The 14,806-nt window shown below is 43.7% G+C and overlaps 1 protein-coding gene across 1 annotated transcript in view; it reads right to left on the bottom strand.

Annotated features, from left to right (window-relative positions):
* The window catches only part of thada (THADA armadillo repeat containing), a 334,005-nt gene that overhangs the window by 251,206 nt on the left and 67,993 nt on the right, over positions 1-14,806 (bottom strand). The window contains exons 21-23 of the mRNA XM_055639660.1: positions 13,789-13,898; positions 7,597-7,729; positions 6,817-6,948 (exon numbers count right to left, since the gene is read on the bottom strand). Coding sequence (XP_055495635.1) covers positions 6,817-6,948; positions 7,597-7,729; positions 13,789-13,898 — 375 coding nt within the window. The remainder of the gene's footprint in view (positions 1-6,816; positions 6,949-7,596; positions 7,730-13,788; positions 13,899-14,806) is intronic.

Here is a 14,806-nt window from a genome sequence, read left to right as displayed (position 1 = left end):
CTGCAGTTAAAATTCAGAGGTTATTGCTGCAGATTATTTTCCATAGCTTTTAGGTAAATGAATAACAGTTCTGAAGGAAAACTATGATTTACAAATCTAATAAAAGGCTCTAAAACGAAGCAGTATGGCATCACAAATCTGCACCAATCATGTTATCTAACCCCATCTGCCTTCATGCAGATGCTGGTTTACACAAAAGGGACACAAAGCTGGAGTAACTGAGCAGGTCAGGCAGCATCACTGGAGAATGTGGTTCGGTGACGTCGGGTCAGGAGCCAAAATGTCACCTATCCACGTTCTCGCGAGATAGACATAAAATGCCAGAGTAACTCAGCGGGACAGACAGCATCTCTGGATAGAACGAATGGATGACATTTCGGGTCGAGACACCTCTTCAGAGATGTTGCCGACCCGCTCAGTTACTCCAGCACTTTATTCGCATCTGCCTTCCTGTTCATTTGTCAGTCCATATGCCTCTTGAACATTGCTATCATTTCTTCCTCCAACATATATTCAGCAAGTCATGTCTCAAATTTGCATTGAGAGCCTCCTATTCATAGGAATTAAAGATTACTATCTCTTCCTAAAGGTGATCTGTGGAAGGTACTACAGGTTCCAGAGGGCTGACACATTCAGGACATTACATCTGGAGTTTAGAAGGATGTGAGGGGATCTTACTGAAACATTTAAGATTATTAAGGGCTTGGACATGCTAGAGGCAGGAAACATGTTCCCGATGTTGGGGGGAGTCCAGTACCAGGGGCCACAGTTTAAGAATAAGGGGCAAGCCAATTAGAACGGAGATGAGGAAACACTTTTTCACACAGAGAGTTGTGAGTCTGTGGAATTCTCTGCCTCAGATGGCGGTGGAGGCTGGTTCTCTGGATACTTTCGAGAGAACTAGATAGGGCTCTTAATGATAGCGGAGTCAGGTGATATGGGGAGAGGGCAGGAACAGGGTACTGATTCGGGATGATCAGCCATGATCACATTGAATGACAGTGCTGGCTCAAAGGGCCGAATGGCCTACTCCTGCAGCTATTGCCTATTGTCTATTGACATTAACTTTGTCTTGGTAAAATGAAAAATCATATTCCATCGAACAACATTCAAGCCTGACACCACACAGTAGACCGTTTGAATGGCACTCCACCCCTCAATCTTAATATTTACTCCCTCCACCAACGGTGCACCATGGCCACTGTTGGTATTGTTTTCAAGGTGCACTCACAAGTTATAGTAGAACCAGGCCATTCGGCCCATCAAGTCTACTATGCCATTCAATCATAGTTGGTCTCTGCCTCCAAATCCCATTTTCCTGCCTTCTCCCCATAAACCTTGACACCCGTTCAAATCTATAATTTGTCTATCTCTGCCTAAAAAATATATCCACTGACATCACGCGTAGTCAGGATCAAACACGTCTATGGCGCGGTGAGGCAGCACCTCTACTGCCACACCACCGTGCCACCCAGAAGAGCTCCCTGCTAAATATCACAATGAGGTTACCATTAAGACTTGTATTGCCAGGGTCCAGGAAAGCAACTACTCACTGGAAATTAGGGATGGCCAATAAATGCTGGCTTAACAAAGACCATTTCCAGTAAATTAAATGTTTAAAAAAACTTGAGGTCCAAAAAAATCATGAACTTTCACTGCAGTTTACTCCTTTTTCCACCCCCAAAGACAACAACGAGCCGAGACATGGTTTCACAAGTACTAATTATCAGGCTTGTCAAGCGTAGTGGCACATGGGCCAAATGATGACTTCACCCAGCAAATGCACAGGAACGTTCCAGCAGCAATAACTGGATGGCAGGTTAAAATGTGCCAACATGTCTGTCTTTATTCCCCTCTCGGTGGGCCAACTGCATCAACTTTCACACTGATTTCAGATTGAGATATGGACAATGTTGCTCAATAAAGCATTAAACAAACAAATTATCAAGAATACAAAACTGCAGATACTGAAAATCTGAAACAATAATGAAAAGTGCTGCAAGTGCATTCTTAGCATCTGTTAAGACTGAAGGCAGACTAATGTGTTAGATTCTGATAAACTTAACATCTGGGACAAAGGCAGAACTTTTTTTCTTCATTGATTCTATTAGAATTCAGTTTATTAGAATGGGTATTTCCATTATTAAGATTTTGTTTTAATTTCTAATGTCAGGCAACCCCATAATACCATCCTAGCTATAATACTTAGCAACTTACCAAAATTTACACAGGGATTCAACGTACTTCTTTGAATTACATCATTAAACCTGGTTAGCACACAGACAGTAAATTACAGGGCCTTAGTGAGTGCTGTAGAACAAAGAGACCTCGGGGAAACAATTACATCATTCCCCAAAAGTGGTGACATAGGTAGACAACGTGATGAAAAAGGCACATGTTTTCGTTGGACAGAGCATGATCAAGGGCACTCTAGTACTTCCAGGATGTTGACTGGACATACAACCTTTTTCTTTGTAAACGGTGTCAAAATATGACGACTGTGCATTTGTGGATTGTGCAAAAGAATTACATTGTGCGGTGCATACGTCTCAGTAACAGTTGTATAAAATGTTGGTGAGCAAATTTTGAGATTTTGTCTTTCATGCTATATTCAATTCATTACAAATTAACATAAAGAGAAAGCCGTGGTCCCTGCGAGAATTGAAGAAACTTCATCGCCCCATCTAAAAAGCAATATTATAACCCTTGGCTTTCTATCATGAAATCTCGTTTTAAATCCATGTTGCCAGACGCTTTTTTATCAATTTCACTAATCTGTCTTTTAAATGAAAAATTATGTCAAATTTCTAAATATCCATGAGATGTCCTACATTACCTAATAATACCTTCCCACCATCAGGAAATAAACTGGAATCTTATGGCAATCAACAAGGTCAATTCCTCATGTCACACCCTAGCTTTCCTAGAGAGTTTGTGTCGCTGCCTTACAGCGCCGGAGACCCAGGTTCGATCCCGATTATAGAGTACTGCAGCCATAATTGACTTTCTCACATATGTGCCTACAATCTGCGAGGCATTAGAATGGCCAAGTGGTAGGAGTGGAACAAGTGGCAAAGGACAGTAATTCACACTCAAATCAGACCAGGTCCATGTCATTTAATGTACATCATTTACTGTACATCATTACCACTAAATGTCTCTCCTCCTACAGAAAAACAATCAAAGTGTCAGGCAGCATCTGTGAAGAGAATAGGCAGGTGACGATTCAAGACTCTTTACAGATGTTCATCAGTGATAGGAGCAGAATTAAGCCATTCGGCCCATCAAGTCTACTCTGCCGTTCAATCATGGCTGATCGACCTTCCCCTCTTAACCCCCTACACTGACTGACCCGCAGAGTTCCTCCAGCACTGTTTTTTTGCTCATGGTTTCAGCATCTGCAGACTCTTACATCTCCCCTTCTACCTTCAGCCCAAAAGGGAAAACAAGATATTTTGCTTTGCATCTTAAAAATAATTTTTCCTTATTCTAACTGTTAAGTCCTCTGGTTACGTTGTGTTTTAGCATGAAGATAGACAAATAAATTGTATCCATCTAAAATCCTCACAAAATGAGTATTGCACTTTTCTGTAAGCCTCTCCGAAATATTAGAATATGATATCCAATCCAGTGACTTTTAACCACATTGAACTGCAACCCTTTGCAGTTGCCCACAGTGGAAGCAACTGTTCGAATGGAAATCTGTTCTGGATCCCAACATGTCTGAACATGAAAAAAGCAAAGATAGACACAAAATGCTGGAATAATTCAGCGGTCAGGCAGCATCTCTGGAGAAAAGGAATAGGTGACATTCCGAGTTGAGTCCCTTCTTCAGACCCGCTAATGTTACTCCAGTATTTTGTGTCTATCTTTGGTGTAACACAGCATCTGCAGTTCAGTCCACATGAAACAGGACAACATGTACTCTTTAATTGGACTTTACTGGATTTTATCTTGCACTAACCGTTACTCCCTTCATCCTGTATCTCTCCACCGTGGACAGTTTGATTATAATACATGTATAGTATTTTCACTGACTGGATCGCATGCAAAAAAAAAGCAGTTTACTGTACCTCGGTACATAAACCAGCATCTGCAGGTCCTTTTTATTACAAAAAAAAAAGGCAGTGACCATTTTAACTCATTCTTCCCACATTGTCATCAACTCTCCTCAGATTCTACCACATACATGTCAGAGTCAGGCTCACTTACAATTGCCATATAACGCCTCTCTTCAGGGTGTGGGAGGAAATCGGAGCAAGAAGTGTTTTAATGCACTAATGGAATGATAATAAATTGCTAAATCAACAAGGTCCATCCGTACCTCATGTCATGTGCCAGCTTTCCTACAAAGAGGCTGCACAACTGCACGTGAATACCGGAACCCGGATCAAAGCACAGCGATCGCTGCCTCCCTGGCAGATGCTGATATAGCTCTGTTACTTTCCTCTTGAAAATCCTCAATATTTATATGCCATCTGTGATGCATAATACTTCACAAGCCAGCTCCAATTTCAACAGCAGCTGCACCAATGCGACAGCAGAAATGCAATCTGTTTCAGAGCTCATCCTGTTAAATTACAAAATAACCGAAAAACACAAGAAGTTCAGACATAAATGTTAGCAAATCCTCTATTTGGCCCAATCTGTCTGCATCAGCATTTACCCAAGTGCGGACATTTATCTGCTCCCATACCCCTTCAATCTCTTGCCTCCAAGGTCAATGCAGTCGCAAAGGTCAATGCAGAGGCCAATGTTAAGAGTCATAGTCATAGAGACATAGAATCATACAGCGTGGAAACAGACCCTTCGGCTCAACTTGCCCATATTAATCAACGTGTCCCATCTACACCATTCCCACCTCCCTGCCTTTCGCCCATATCCCTCAAAACCTATCCTATCCATGTAACTTGGGGGGGAAAAACATCTTAGGGAGTGTTTCCATGTTACTTGCGGTAAGTAATTAGACACTGTATAGAATAAAACATTAATGGTGGTCACAGTGGCGTGGCGTTAGAATTGCTGCCTTAAAGCGAATGCAGCGCAGGAGAACCAGGTTCGATCCTGACTAAGGGTGCTGTCTGTACGGAGTTTGTACGTTCTCCCCGTGACCTGCATGGGTTTTCTCCACGATCTTCCGTTTCCTCCCACATTCCAAAGACATACGGGTTTGTAGGTTAATTGGCTTGGTAAATGTAAAAATTGTCCCTGGTGGGTGTAGGATAGTGTTAATGTGCAGGGATCGCTGGTCGGCGCAGACCCGGTGGACTGAAGGGCCTGTTTTTCCGCACTACATCTCTAAATTAAACTAAAAAAACTAAATACAGCTGCTATTTTATCGTGGATATTAAAATTGATAAGCAATTGCTTCCATTGCCACATCTGTAATCCTTACCTAAGTGCCTGCACTTCTATCTGATTGTTCACAAAACCCGACAGTCCAACATCTGGCTCGCCTGGCTCTGTTTTCCACGGGGTCTTTAATAGAAGTAATATTCAATAACCCAGACGATTTGGAGGTCCAGCATCACCAAAGCCTGGAGTGTGTTGTTTTTACTGTCTATATTCAGTATATTCAGCAACCTATGCGGTAGCAACGAGACACGCTCTCCACTCTCTGAATTAAGACATTTAGTTTCATCACAGTCCGAACTTTTTTTTACCCGGTGTCCGCACACTATAACTCCTTGTTCTAGTTCTCTGACCAGTAGAAATCCTCACCCGATCCAACCTGTCTGGTCCCATGACAATCTTCTATGAGACCCTCTCTCATTCTTCTAAACTTTGGTGGATACAAGCCAAGTTAAACAGCGTGGCAGCCCTGCTACACTAGAATATCAGGCTGATGAACTCTTACCACTCTTTCTTCGCCAAGTATATCCTTTCTTGTGTAAGGAGACCCAAAAGTGCCCACAATATCTCAGGTGTGGTTTATCCTAGACTCCATATAATAGTCACAAGACATACTTATGCCTGTATTCAAACCTCTTCCATAACGGCCAACATACCAATTGCCTTAACTGTTTGCTGTACCTGCATGTTTGTTTTTTTGTTACTGCTGCAGGAGGCTACCATGATCCCTTTCCCAATATCTCACCATTTAAATAATATTCTGTCTTTTGTTTTTAAACCTACCAAACTGGATAACTTCACATATATCCACAGTATACTTCCTGCATCACCTCAAAATGTTTTGAATCTGGGCTTCCAATTCAACGTACTCATCTATGGTACTGAGCACAGCAGTATTCAGAGAATAACAAATAACTTCTTAAAAACAAAATTATATCGCCTTGCATTTTTAAAAATCGTGCAAGGCTGTTCACAACACCTTTCCCCTTGGTGTCTGCCAAGTACTCAGCACCTGTAACTAATCTTGCGTTCAATTTAATCACGAAGAGCCATTTGTCTTGGAGTCACTTGACAATAGCTCTAAACATGAAACATGTAGAGATATTGTTTTTAAACCGTTTTAGCTGCGTTGTGGACAGCCATGGTGCAAATTAACCTATGAGATCACAGCGTTACAAACAAAGGGAGACAAAACTTCTTTCATCATTCAAATTTCCTGAGAGAGGTAAATATAGCTCATAGGGCTCGAGAATCAAAGAATAGGGGGGAAAAGCAGGAACGGGGTACTGATTTTGGATGATCAGCCATGACCATATTGAATGGCGGTGCTGGCTTTGTGTGGTAGCCTCCCTAACAAATAATTCTCCTTCCTTTATCGGTGCTTAAAGCTACCTCAGCAATGACGATAATTCAGATTACACTGTTAACAAGCATCACAATTAAATGCTGCAGCATCCTCTCTACCTGTGGAATGGTGGTGTGTTCATCCTGGGAGCCGGCTAATGGCACTGCTGGCATGGAAAGTGCGATCAATTCATTCATCGTCAGCTTGAGAAAACCCATGTTAGAACATTTCGGCTCAGAAGACACCAAGGCCTGCAAGGAAGAAATATAAAGCATGACAATATGAAATATCCTTCTGTGATATTCATCTTGTGTTCGGTCCATTCTCCCCAGTAAACAGTTCTCCTCCTTATTCTTACCAGCTTTGCCTAATATGGAAAGTTTAAAAAAAAATCTTTAGTTTAGATCATTGTCAAGTGTACCAAGGTACAGTGAAAAGCTTTTGTTGCTAACAAGTCAGCAGAAAGACAATACATGATTACAATCGACCCATTTACAGTGTATAGATACATGATAAGAGAATAACATTTAGTGCAAGGTAAAGCCAGCAAAGTCCAATCAAGGATAGTCCGAGAGTCATCAAAGAGGTGGGGAGTAGTTCAGCACTGCTCCTTGATTGTGGTTGGATGATTCAGTTGTCTGATAACAGCTGGGAAGAAACTGTCCCTGAATCTAGATGCTCCGCTACATTTACCAAATTAAAATGGTATTTATTGAAACAAAACTATGAGGAAATGTTCCAAAAGCCCTCCTAAAGTTCAGGCAAACCACATGTACTGCCCTCGACAATACATTTTGTTACAACTTCAAGCCAAATTCCCTCAGATTGGTCAGACAGGATCTGCCCTTGACAAAGCCATGCTGAACCCAGCGCAGTTGCAAACACCAGCCCTTCCTTACCTGAATGTAAAACGGGATCCCAGCACTGCGCCTGGTGGCACACAGCTTGGATGACGGGGCACTGGACTTAATTTCCTGTAGAACTTCTTCTAGCCATTGTAGAGTTAATTTCTGCAGATCACTGTTGTTGCATCTAGAAATAAGGCAAAACATAACAACATTTGCATGTTTACTATTGGCTGCTAATATTCTCCCCCTGCATTTTTCACCCCCAAAGGGGTGAACTTCTTATGTGTGTCAGAAGCAACTGCAAATGCTGGTTTAAACCGAAGATAGGCACAAAAAGCTGGAGTAACTCAGTGGGACATGCAGCATCTCTGGAGAGAAGGGTCTCGACCCGAAACGTCCCCCCATTCCTTCTCTCTAGAGTTGATTCTTAAGTCCTTGTTATGAGGAACTGTTGGACATTATTCCCAAATAAAAATGAAATTTACAGTAAAGAGAGTCATTAAACAAGTATTGAATAGAGATAAGAAGGGTCAACATTGATCATCTACCCATGATTGGTGCTACACGTGCTAACCATCTGACTCTGTCTAGATAATGATCAAAGAGAGGGATTGAATCAGTAGCAAGTAAACAGACGTCAAGAGTCAAGAGTCAAGAGTGTTTTATTGTCATATGTCCCGGACGGGACAATGCAATCCTTACTTGCTGCAGCACTACAGAATATGTGAATAGGTAAACATTGTATATAACGGGGGTTAAAAGAAAAAGTTCAATAAATAACAAATAATAATATAGTCTTTTGCAGTTCAGAGCTTATAGCTTATTTATTGTGTTTAAATGTCTGATGGCTGTGGGGAAGAAGCAGTTCCTGAACCTGGGCGTTACAGTTTTCAGGCTCCTGTACCTTATTCCTGATGGCAATCAAGAGTCAAGAGTCAATTTAATTGTCATTTGGACCCCTAGAGGCCCAAACGAAATGCCGTTTCTGCAGCCATACATTACACACAAATAGACCCAGCCACAACAAAATTACATTTTACATAAACCTCCATCACATAGCTGTGATGGAAGGCCAAAAAAAACTTATCCCTCCCCTGCACTCTCCCCCCCCCCGATGTCAGAGTCAAAGTCAAAGCCCCTTGGCGATGGCGATTTCCCGCGGCTTAAAGCCACGCCGGGTGGTGCGAGGTCGCACACCGGGTCTTGGTGTTGGAGCCCCCAGTGTGCGCTCGTAAAGTCCCGCGGCCGTTCCAGCCGCGCGGGGCAATGGTGTTAGGCCCCGCTCCAGGAGCTCTTCGACCCCGCAACTCGGGCGGGAGAATTCGCCGTTGCAGGAGCCCCGAAAAGCGGTCTCTCTCCAGGGATCCGCGGGCTCCCGGCGCCGCTGTCCGCAGACCCGCAGCAGCAGCCTCCGATACTTCAATGGTGAAATGAGTGTGTGACCAGAATGGTGTGGGTCCTTGATGATTTTGGCTGCCTTTTTTAAGCAGCGACTACGATAGATCCCTTCGATGGTGGGGAGGTCAAAGCCGGTGATGGACTGGGCAGTGGTCACAACTTTTTGTAGTCTTTTTTCACTGCTGGACGTTCAAGTTGCCGAACCGGGCCACGATGCAACCAGTCAGAATGTTCTCTACCGTGCACCTGTAGAAATTTAGGAGAATCCTCTTCGCCATGTCGAATCTCCGTAATCTTCTCAGGGCGTAGAGTCGCTGATGTGCCTTCTTTACAATTGCATCGGTGTGCTGGGTCCAGGAAAGATCTTCTGATATATGCACGCCCAGGAATTTGAAGTTATTGACCCTCTCCACCATCGTCCCGTTGATATAAACAGGATTGTGGGTCCTCATCCTTCCCCTACCAAAGTCCACAATCAGTTCCTTGTGTAGCAGCAGATGTTTATATCGTTCAAGAGATTAGTCCCTCTAGCGGTAAATGGACTGCGTGGTTAAGAGGAATGTCTCCGTACACACGCGAGCTCACCATCAGAGACCTTCAGAGCTTCTTCATAGATAAGTCTTCCAAAACAGTCTTTAGATTAATAAATTCTTCATTGTTGATGAAAACAATAAGGTACATTCAAACTTCTTCCGAGTTGTTACTATAATCTTCATCGAACTCCAGCTTATCGCTTTAAACATTAGAAAACTCCTCGTGTCTCCATTACACTTTGCATGGTCGAAGGGTAAACCTTCTCCATGCTCGTTCCAAACTAAACTAAAAACTAAGCTTCTGCACAAGATACATAGCCCAAAAATACGTCAGATCAGAAACATATAAGATTGTTAAGGGTTTGGACACGCTAGAGGCAGGAAACATGTTCCCGATGTTGGGGGAGTCCAGAACCAGGGGCCACAGTTTAAGAATATAACCATTTAGAACGGAAACGAGGAAACGTTTTTGCTCACAGAGAGTGGTGACTCTGTGGAATTCTCTGCCTCAGAGGCGGTGGAGGCAGGTTCTCTGGATGCTTTCAAGAGAGCTAGATAGGGCCCTTAAAAATAGCAGTCAGGGGATATGGGGAGAAGGCAGGAACGGGGTACTAATTGGGGATGATCAGCCATGATCACATTGAATGGCGGTGCTGGCTCGAAGGGCCAAATGGCCTACTCCTGCACCTATTGTCTATTGTCTAAATCCCACCCACAATATAACGGGCAGTCTAAAATTTAAAGACACATGCCATCATTAATGACACGCAAAACAAGCCAAATGGCCACGGCACCTTGGTCTTACTGATGTTGAGAGCCAGGTTGTTGTGCTGGCACCATTTGGTCAGTCGGTCGATCTCACTTCTATACTCTGACTTGTCCCCATCTGTGATTCGTCCAACCGCAGTGGTGTGATCGGCAAACTTGATGATGGAGTTTGCACTATGACTGGCTACACAGCCATTGGTATAGAGCGAGTAAAGCAAGGGGCTGAGCACGCAGCATTGTGATGCTCCCGTACTAATTGTTACTGAGGATGAAGTGGTTCCTCCAATTCAAACAGACTGTGGTCTGTGGATGAGGAAGTTGAGGATTTAATTGCAGAGGGATGCGCCAAGTCCCATGAGCTTGGTAACCAGCTTGGAAGGGATGATGGTATTAAACGCCAGCTGTAGTCTATAAACAACAGCCTCACGTAGGTGTTTTTATTGTCCAAGTGGTCCAGTGCGGAGTGGAGAGACAGTGAAATTGCATCTACCATTGAACTGTTGTGGCGGTAAGCGAACTGCAGTTGGCCGAGGTTCTTGTCGAGGTAGGAGTTGATGTGCACCATAACCAACCTCTCAAAGCACTTCATCACCAGACATTAGTGCCACTGGTACAAGTAGTCATTGAGGCACGTCACCTTACTCTTCTTGGGCACGGGTATTATTGATGCCCTCTTAAAGCAGGTGGGAACTTCAGACCTCAGAAGTGAGAGGTTGAAAATGTCCACAAAAACTCCCGCCAGTTGGTCCGCACAGGTCTTGAGAACTCGACCGGGTATAGTAGAAACAAAGGAATGCAGATGCTGGTTAATAGCCACAAGGACACAAAGTGCTGTTTTTGCTTTTTGGTGTTGTTTTTTTTCGTTTTGGTTAGTCTAGTTTTTGTTTTTTAGTTTGTGTTTTGGGGGGGGGGGGGGGGGGGGGGGGGCTTGCTGTCTCGGGGGGGAATGCGACTTGCTGTCGTATCCCCTCTCTGCCTCCGTCTGCACTGAGGCCTAATGGCGGAGCTGGCGACCTCGAGGCTCAGGAGGCAGAGCCTGCCAGGACTCGCCCTGAGCTCGCTGACGTGAGGACGGTCTGGCTCAGGGCTGGAACAGGGCTTCCGTGAGGGGCTGTGACGATCCCGTGAGGGCGGCCAGCACGAGGGAGTAACGGTGCTCCCGTCGGAGTGGCCGAGCTCGGGGAGGTACGGCGCTCCCAGCCCGAGGGAGGAGCGGCGCCCATGTCGGGGCGGCCCAGCCCGAGGGAGGAGCGGTGCCCATGTCGGGGCGGCCTGGTGCGAGGCTGAACGGTACTTACGTGAGCGCGATCCGGCTCGGGGCTGGAACGGTGCTCCGGTGGCTGGGACGGCGTTTTGGCGGCGGTGACCTGAGTCCGGGGTTCGGCCGCGAGCCAGCGGCTGCGTCGGCAGGACTGGTGGACGGCAGCTTCTACCACCTCGGGCCGCGGTGATTGAGCCGCGGGACTGTTTTAACATTGCCCGGTGGGGTATCGCCTCAGCGCAGAGGGAGAAGAGGGGGGAAGAGACTGCAGCCCTAAGACTTTTTGCCTCCATCACAGTGAGGAGGTGCTAGGTGGACTCACTGTGGTGGATCTTAACATGTGTTTATTGTTGTTTTTTATTGTATTGTATGTATGTATGACTGCAGGCACGAAATTTTGTTCAGACTTCGGTCTGAATGACAATAAAGGAAATCGTGTAAAACCCTGTAAGTAACTCAGGCTACATTCCTAGAGAACATGGATAGGTGCCATTTTGGGTTGAGACCCTTCTTCAGACTCAAATAGATTTGGCTTCAGCCAACAATAGTTTTAATCTTCCCAATATTAATGAGGATGTAAAGCAAGTCATTAAAGTTGAATTGAATTTAATACTTTATTGCCACATGTGACAAGTCACAGTGAAATTCTTTGCTTGAAAACTGTGCCACGGGATGCAAATAGTCACCAATAGACATTTTTTGCAAGCTTTAGAACCATTAGACACTTTTTTGCAAGCTTTAGAACCAATAGACATTTTTTTGCAAGCTTTAGAACCAATAGACATTTTTTTGCAAGCTTTAGAACCAATAGACATTTTTTTGCAAGCTTTAGAACCAATAGACATGTTTTGCAAGCTTTAGAACCAATAGACATTTTTTGCAAGAACCTTTAGAGAACCAATAGACATTTTTGCAAGCTTTAGAACCAATAGACATTTTTTTGCAAGCTTTAGAACCAATAGACATGTTTTTGCAAGCTTTAGAACCAATAGACATTTTTTTGCAAGCTTTAGAACCAATAGACACTTTTTGCAAGCTTTAGAACCAATAGAGACACTTTTTTTGCAAGCTTTAGAACCAATAGACATTTTTTTGCAGAACCAATAGACATTAGCAAGGTGGCCAAAATGACGGCCGTAGGTGGCGGCGTTCTCTCGGAAATCGCAGCACAGATGGCCAAAACCGGTCAAGAACAGACTTTTAGTAATATAGATAAAAATATTCAAGAGTGGCCAAGTTCATTTACACTATGCCCTACGAACTGCAGCTCTCATTTTCCTCACTCTACAAATGTGGGGGAAAGGAATAAGGTGGAGGACACCAATCTCGTCCAAGAAAGGGAAGAGCAACTATAGCTGCAATATTAAACTTAGATTCTAAGTTAAAGCCCTGTCCCACTGTACGAGTTCATTCAAAGAGTTCTCCCGAGTTTGCCCTGATTCGAACTTGGAGATTTATGGTAATGGCCGCTCGTCGGTACTGGGGGCTCTCGTGCACATTTTTCAACATGTCGAAAAATCTTCACATCTTCCCGAGCTTACCGCGTTTCCCGAGTACCTGCCGTTAGCGTTAAGAGCCGTTAAGAGACGTCCCCGAGCTCCGACGTACCCGCTATGTTCATTCTACGTGCTTACCACGAGTTTGATTTTTTTTTTTAAACTCGGGAGAGCTCTTGAATGAACTCGTACAGTGGGACAGGGCCATCAAGTACAAACCACTGCTGAGATGGATTGCCTTTGTATCTCCAGGTTTGCAAAAGTTTTTAGAAGATAGACTGGTACAGCAATCTGACTGCTCGAGTGAAGAACGGGGCATAGTTTGGGAGAAAGAATGAACATGTCCAAGTTTATTGTTAAAAAAAAAAGTTTCTCTTTTCACAGATGCTGTCTGCCCTGCCGTGTGTTTCTAGCATTTCATGGTTTTTTTTTAATTTATGACCAAGTAATTCTCTTTGATTTTTCCTCAGATTTGGTGTAATCAGGCTTCTGGCCAACTACTAGAAACAAACTGAGCAGAAACATAAATGTCAACTTGATTCTCCCATTTGAATTAAGCTTGCACAATGCTGTCGTTTCTGTGCTGACTTCATTCTTCACCCTGCAGCTGTGACTTTGGCTTAGCGTGGGAGGCCACAATGTGCCTCACAGAAGCAATGTGTGAAGTGCTATTTTGGTGTTACTTCTGAGGTTCAAATCAGCCAGTCTCTCAGTTGCCTGCTGTTGATTGCAATTACTATGTGGAACACATTGTTCTACTGAAAAATGATGATCAGCTGACACTTACCTGGTGAACATTTCGGTCAGTTTTATAAATCCAACATAAGCCAACTCAAATGCACCTCTATGCCTTGACTGGAGAAGCTGGTATTTGAAATACTCTCCAATTGCCCAAACCTATTTAGAAAAGAAAACGAACACAAATTAGTTTGAAAAAAATGGAGAATCATGGCAATTGTGGAATGATGGAGTCAGGTCATTGGTTCTGATAAACAGCCACGCTCTTTATTTTGGGCGGCATAGTGGTGCAATAGCAGAACTGCTGCCTTACAGCGCCAGAGACCCTAGTTTGATCCTGACCATGGAAGCTGTCTGTACACAGTTTGCACGTTCTCCCTGTGACCGCCTGGGTTTTCTCCAGGTGCTCCGGTTTCCTCCCACATTCCAAAGATGTAGGTTAATTGGATTTATCCCAAACCTATAGGATAGAACTAGTGTACAGGGATATTGTAGGTCGGTGTGGACTCGGTGGACTTTGTACCTCTAAACTAAAATAAGCTAAATAGATGCTGCCTGGCCCGCTGAGAACTTCCAGCACAATTTGCTCTAATTTCAGATCGCCAGCGCCTGTAGATTATTATTATTTTACATTCCGAAAATACATTTTATCCCTGAACAGTGAAAATCCATATGCAAAGGAAGGCCATTTCATTTTCTTCTGAATGGGTCCATGTAATCTTTGTGTAACGAATATGAATCTATCTGGGCATATAAAATGCAAGGTTACTTCCTTGGATTGCTTGATGAAGACACAAAGGAAGACTAAGCCACAACTGATAACACAAGTATACAACATGAAAGGGCATTATTTTTCTCGCCTTTTAAACTATTTCAAAAGGGGCTTTTTATAATGATCCATTTGTCAATTTTAATAAGTTCTAAACACAGATAATGTTCATGGAAGGAATTTCTCCCAATAAGTCCATGATACGGTATCTTATTATTAAATCACAAGATTCAGAGACTTCAGAATTATCTCAGAGGTTGCAATAAGAAATGTTGAAGTCCACACAGAGATACAAGTA

Source organism: Leucoraja erinacea, chromosome 8 (assembly GCF_028641065.1).
Source record: "Leucoraja erinacea ecotype New England chromosome 8, Leri_hhj_1, whole genome shotgun sequence".
NCBI classification, from domain to species: domain Eukaryota; kingdom Metazoa; phylum Chordata; class Chondrichthyes; order Rajiformes; family Rajidae; genus Leucoraja; species Leucoraja erinaceus.
Note: the sequence above shows the minus strand (reverse complement) of the source record. Positions and strands in the feature narration are given on the sequence as shown.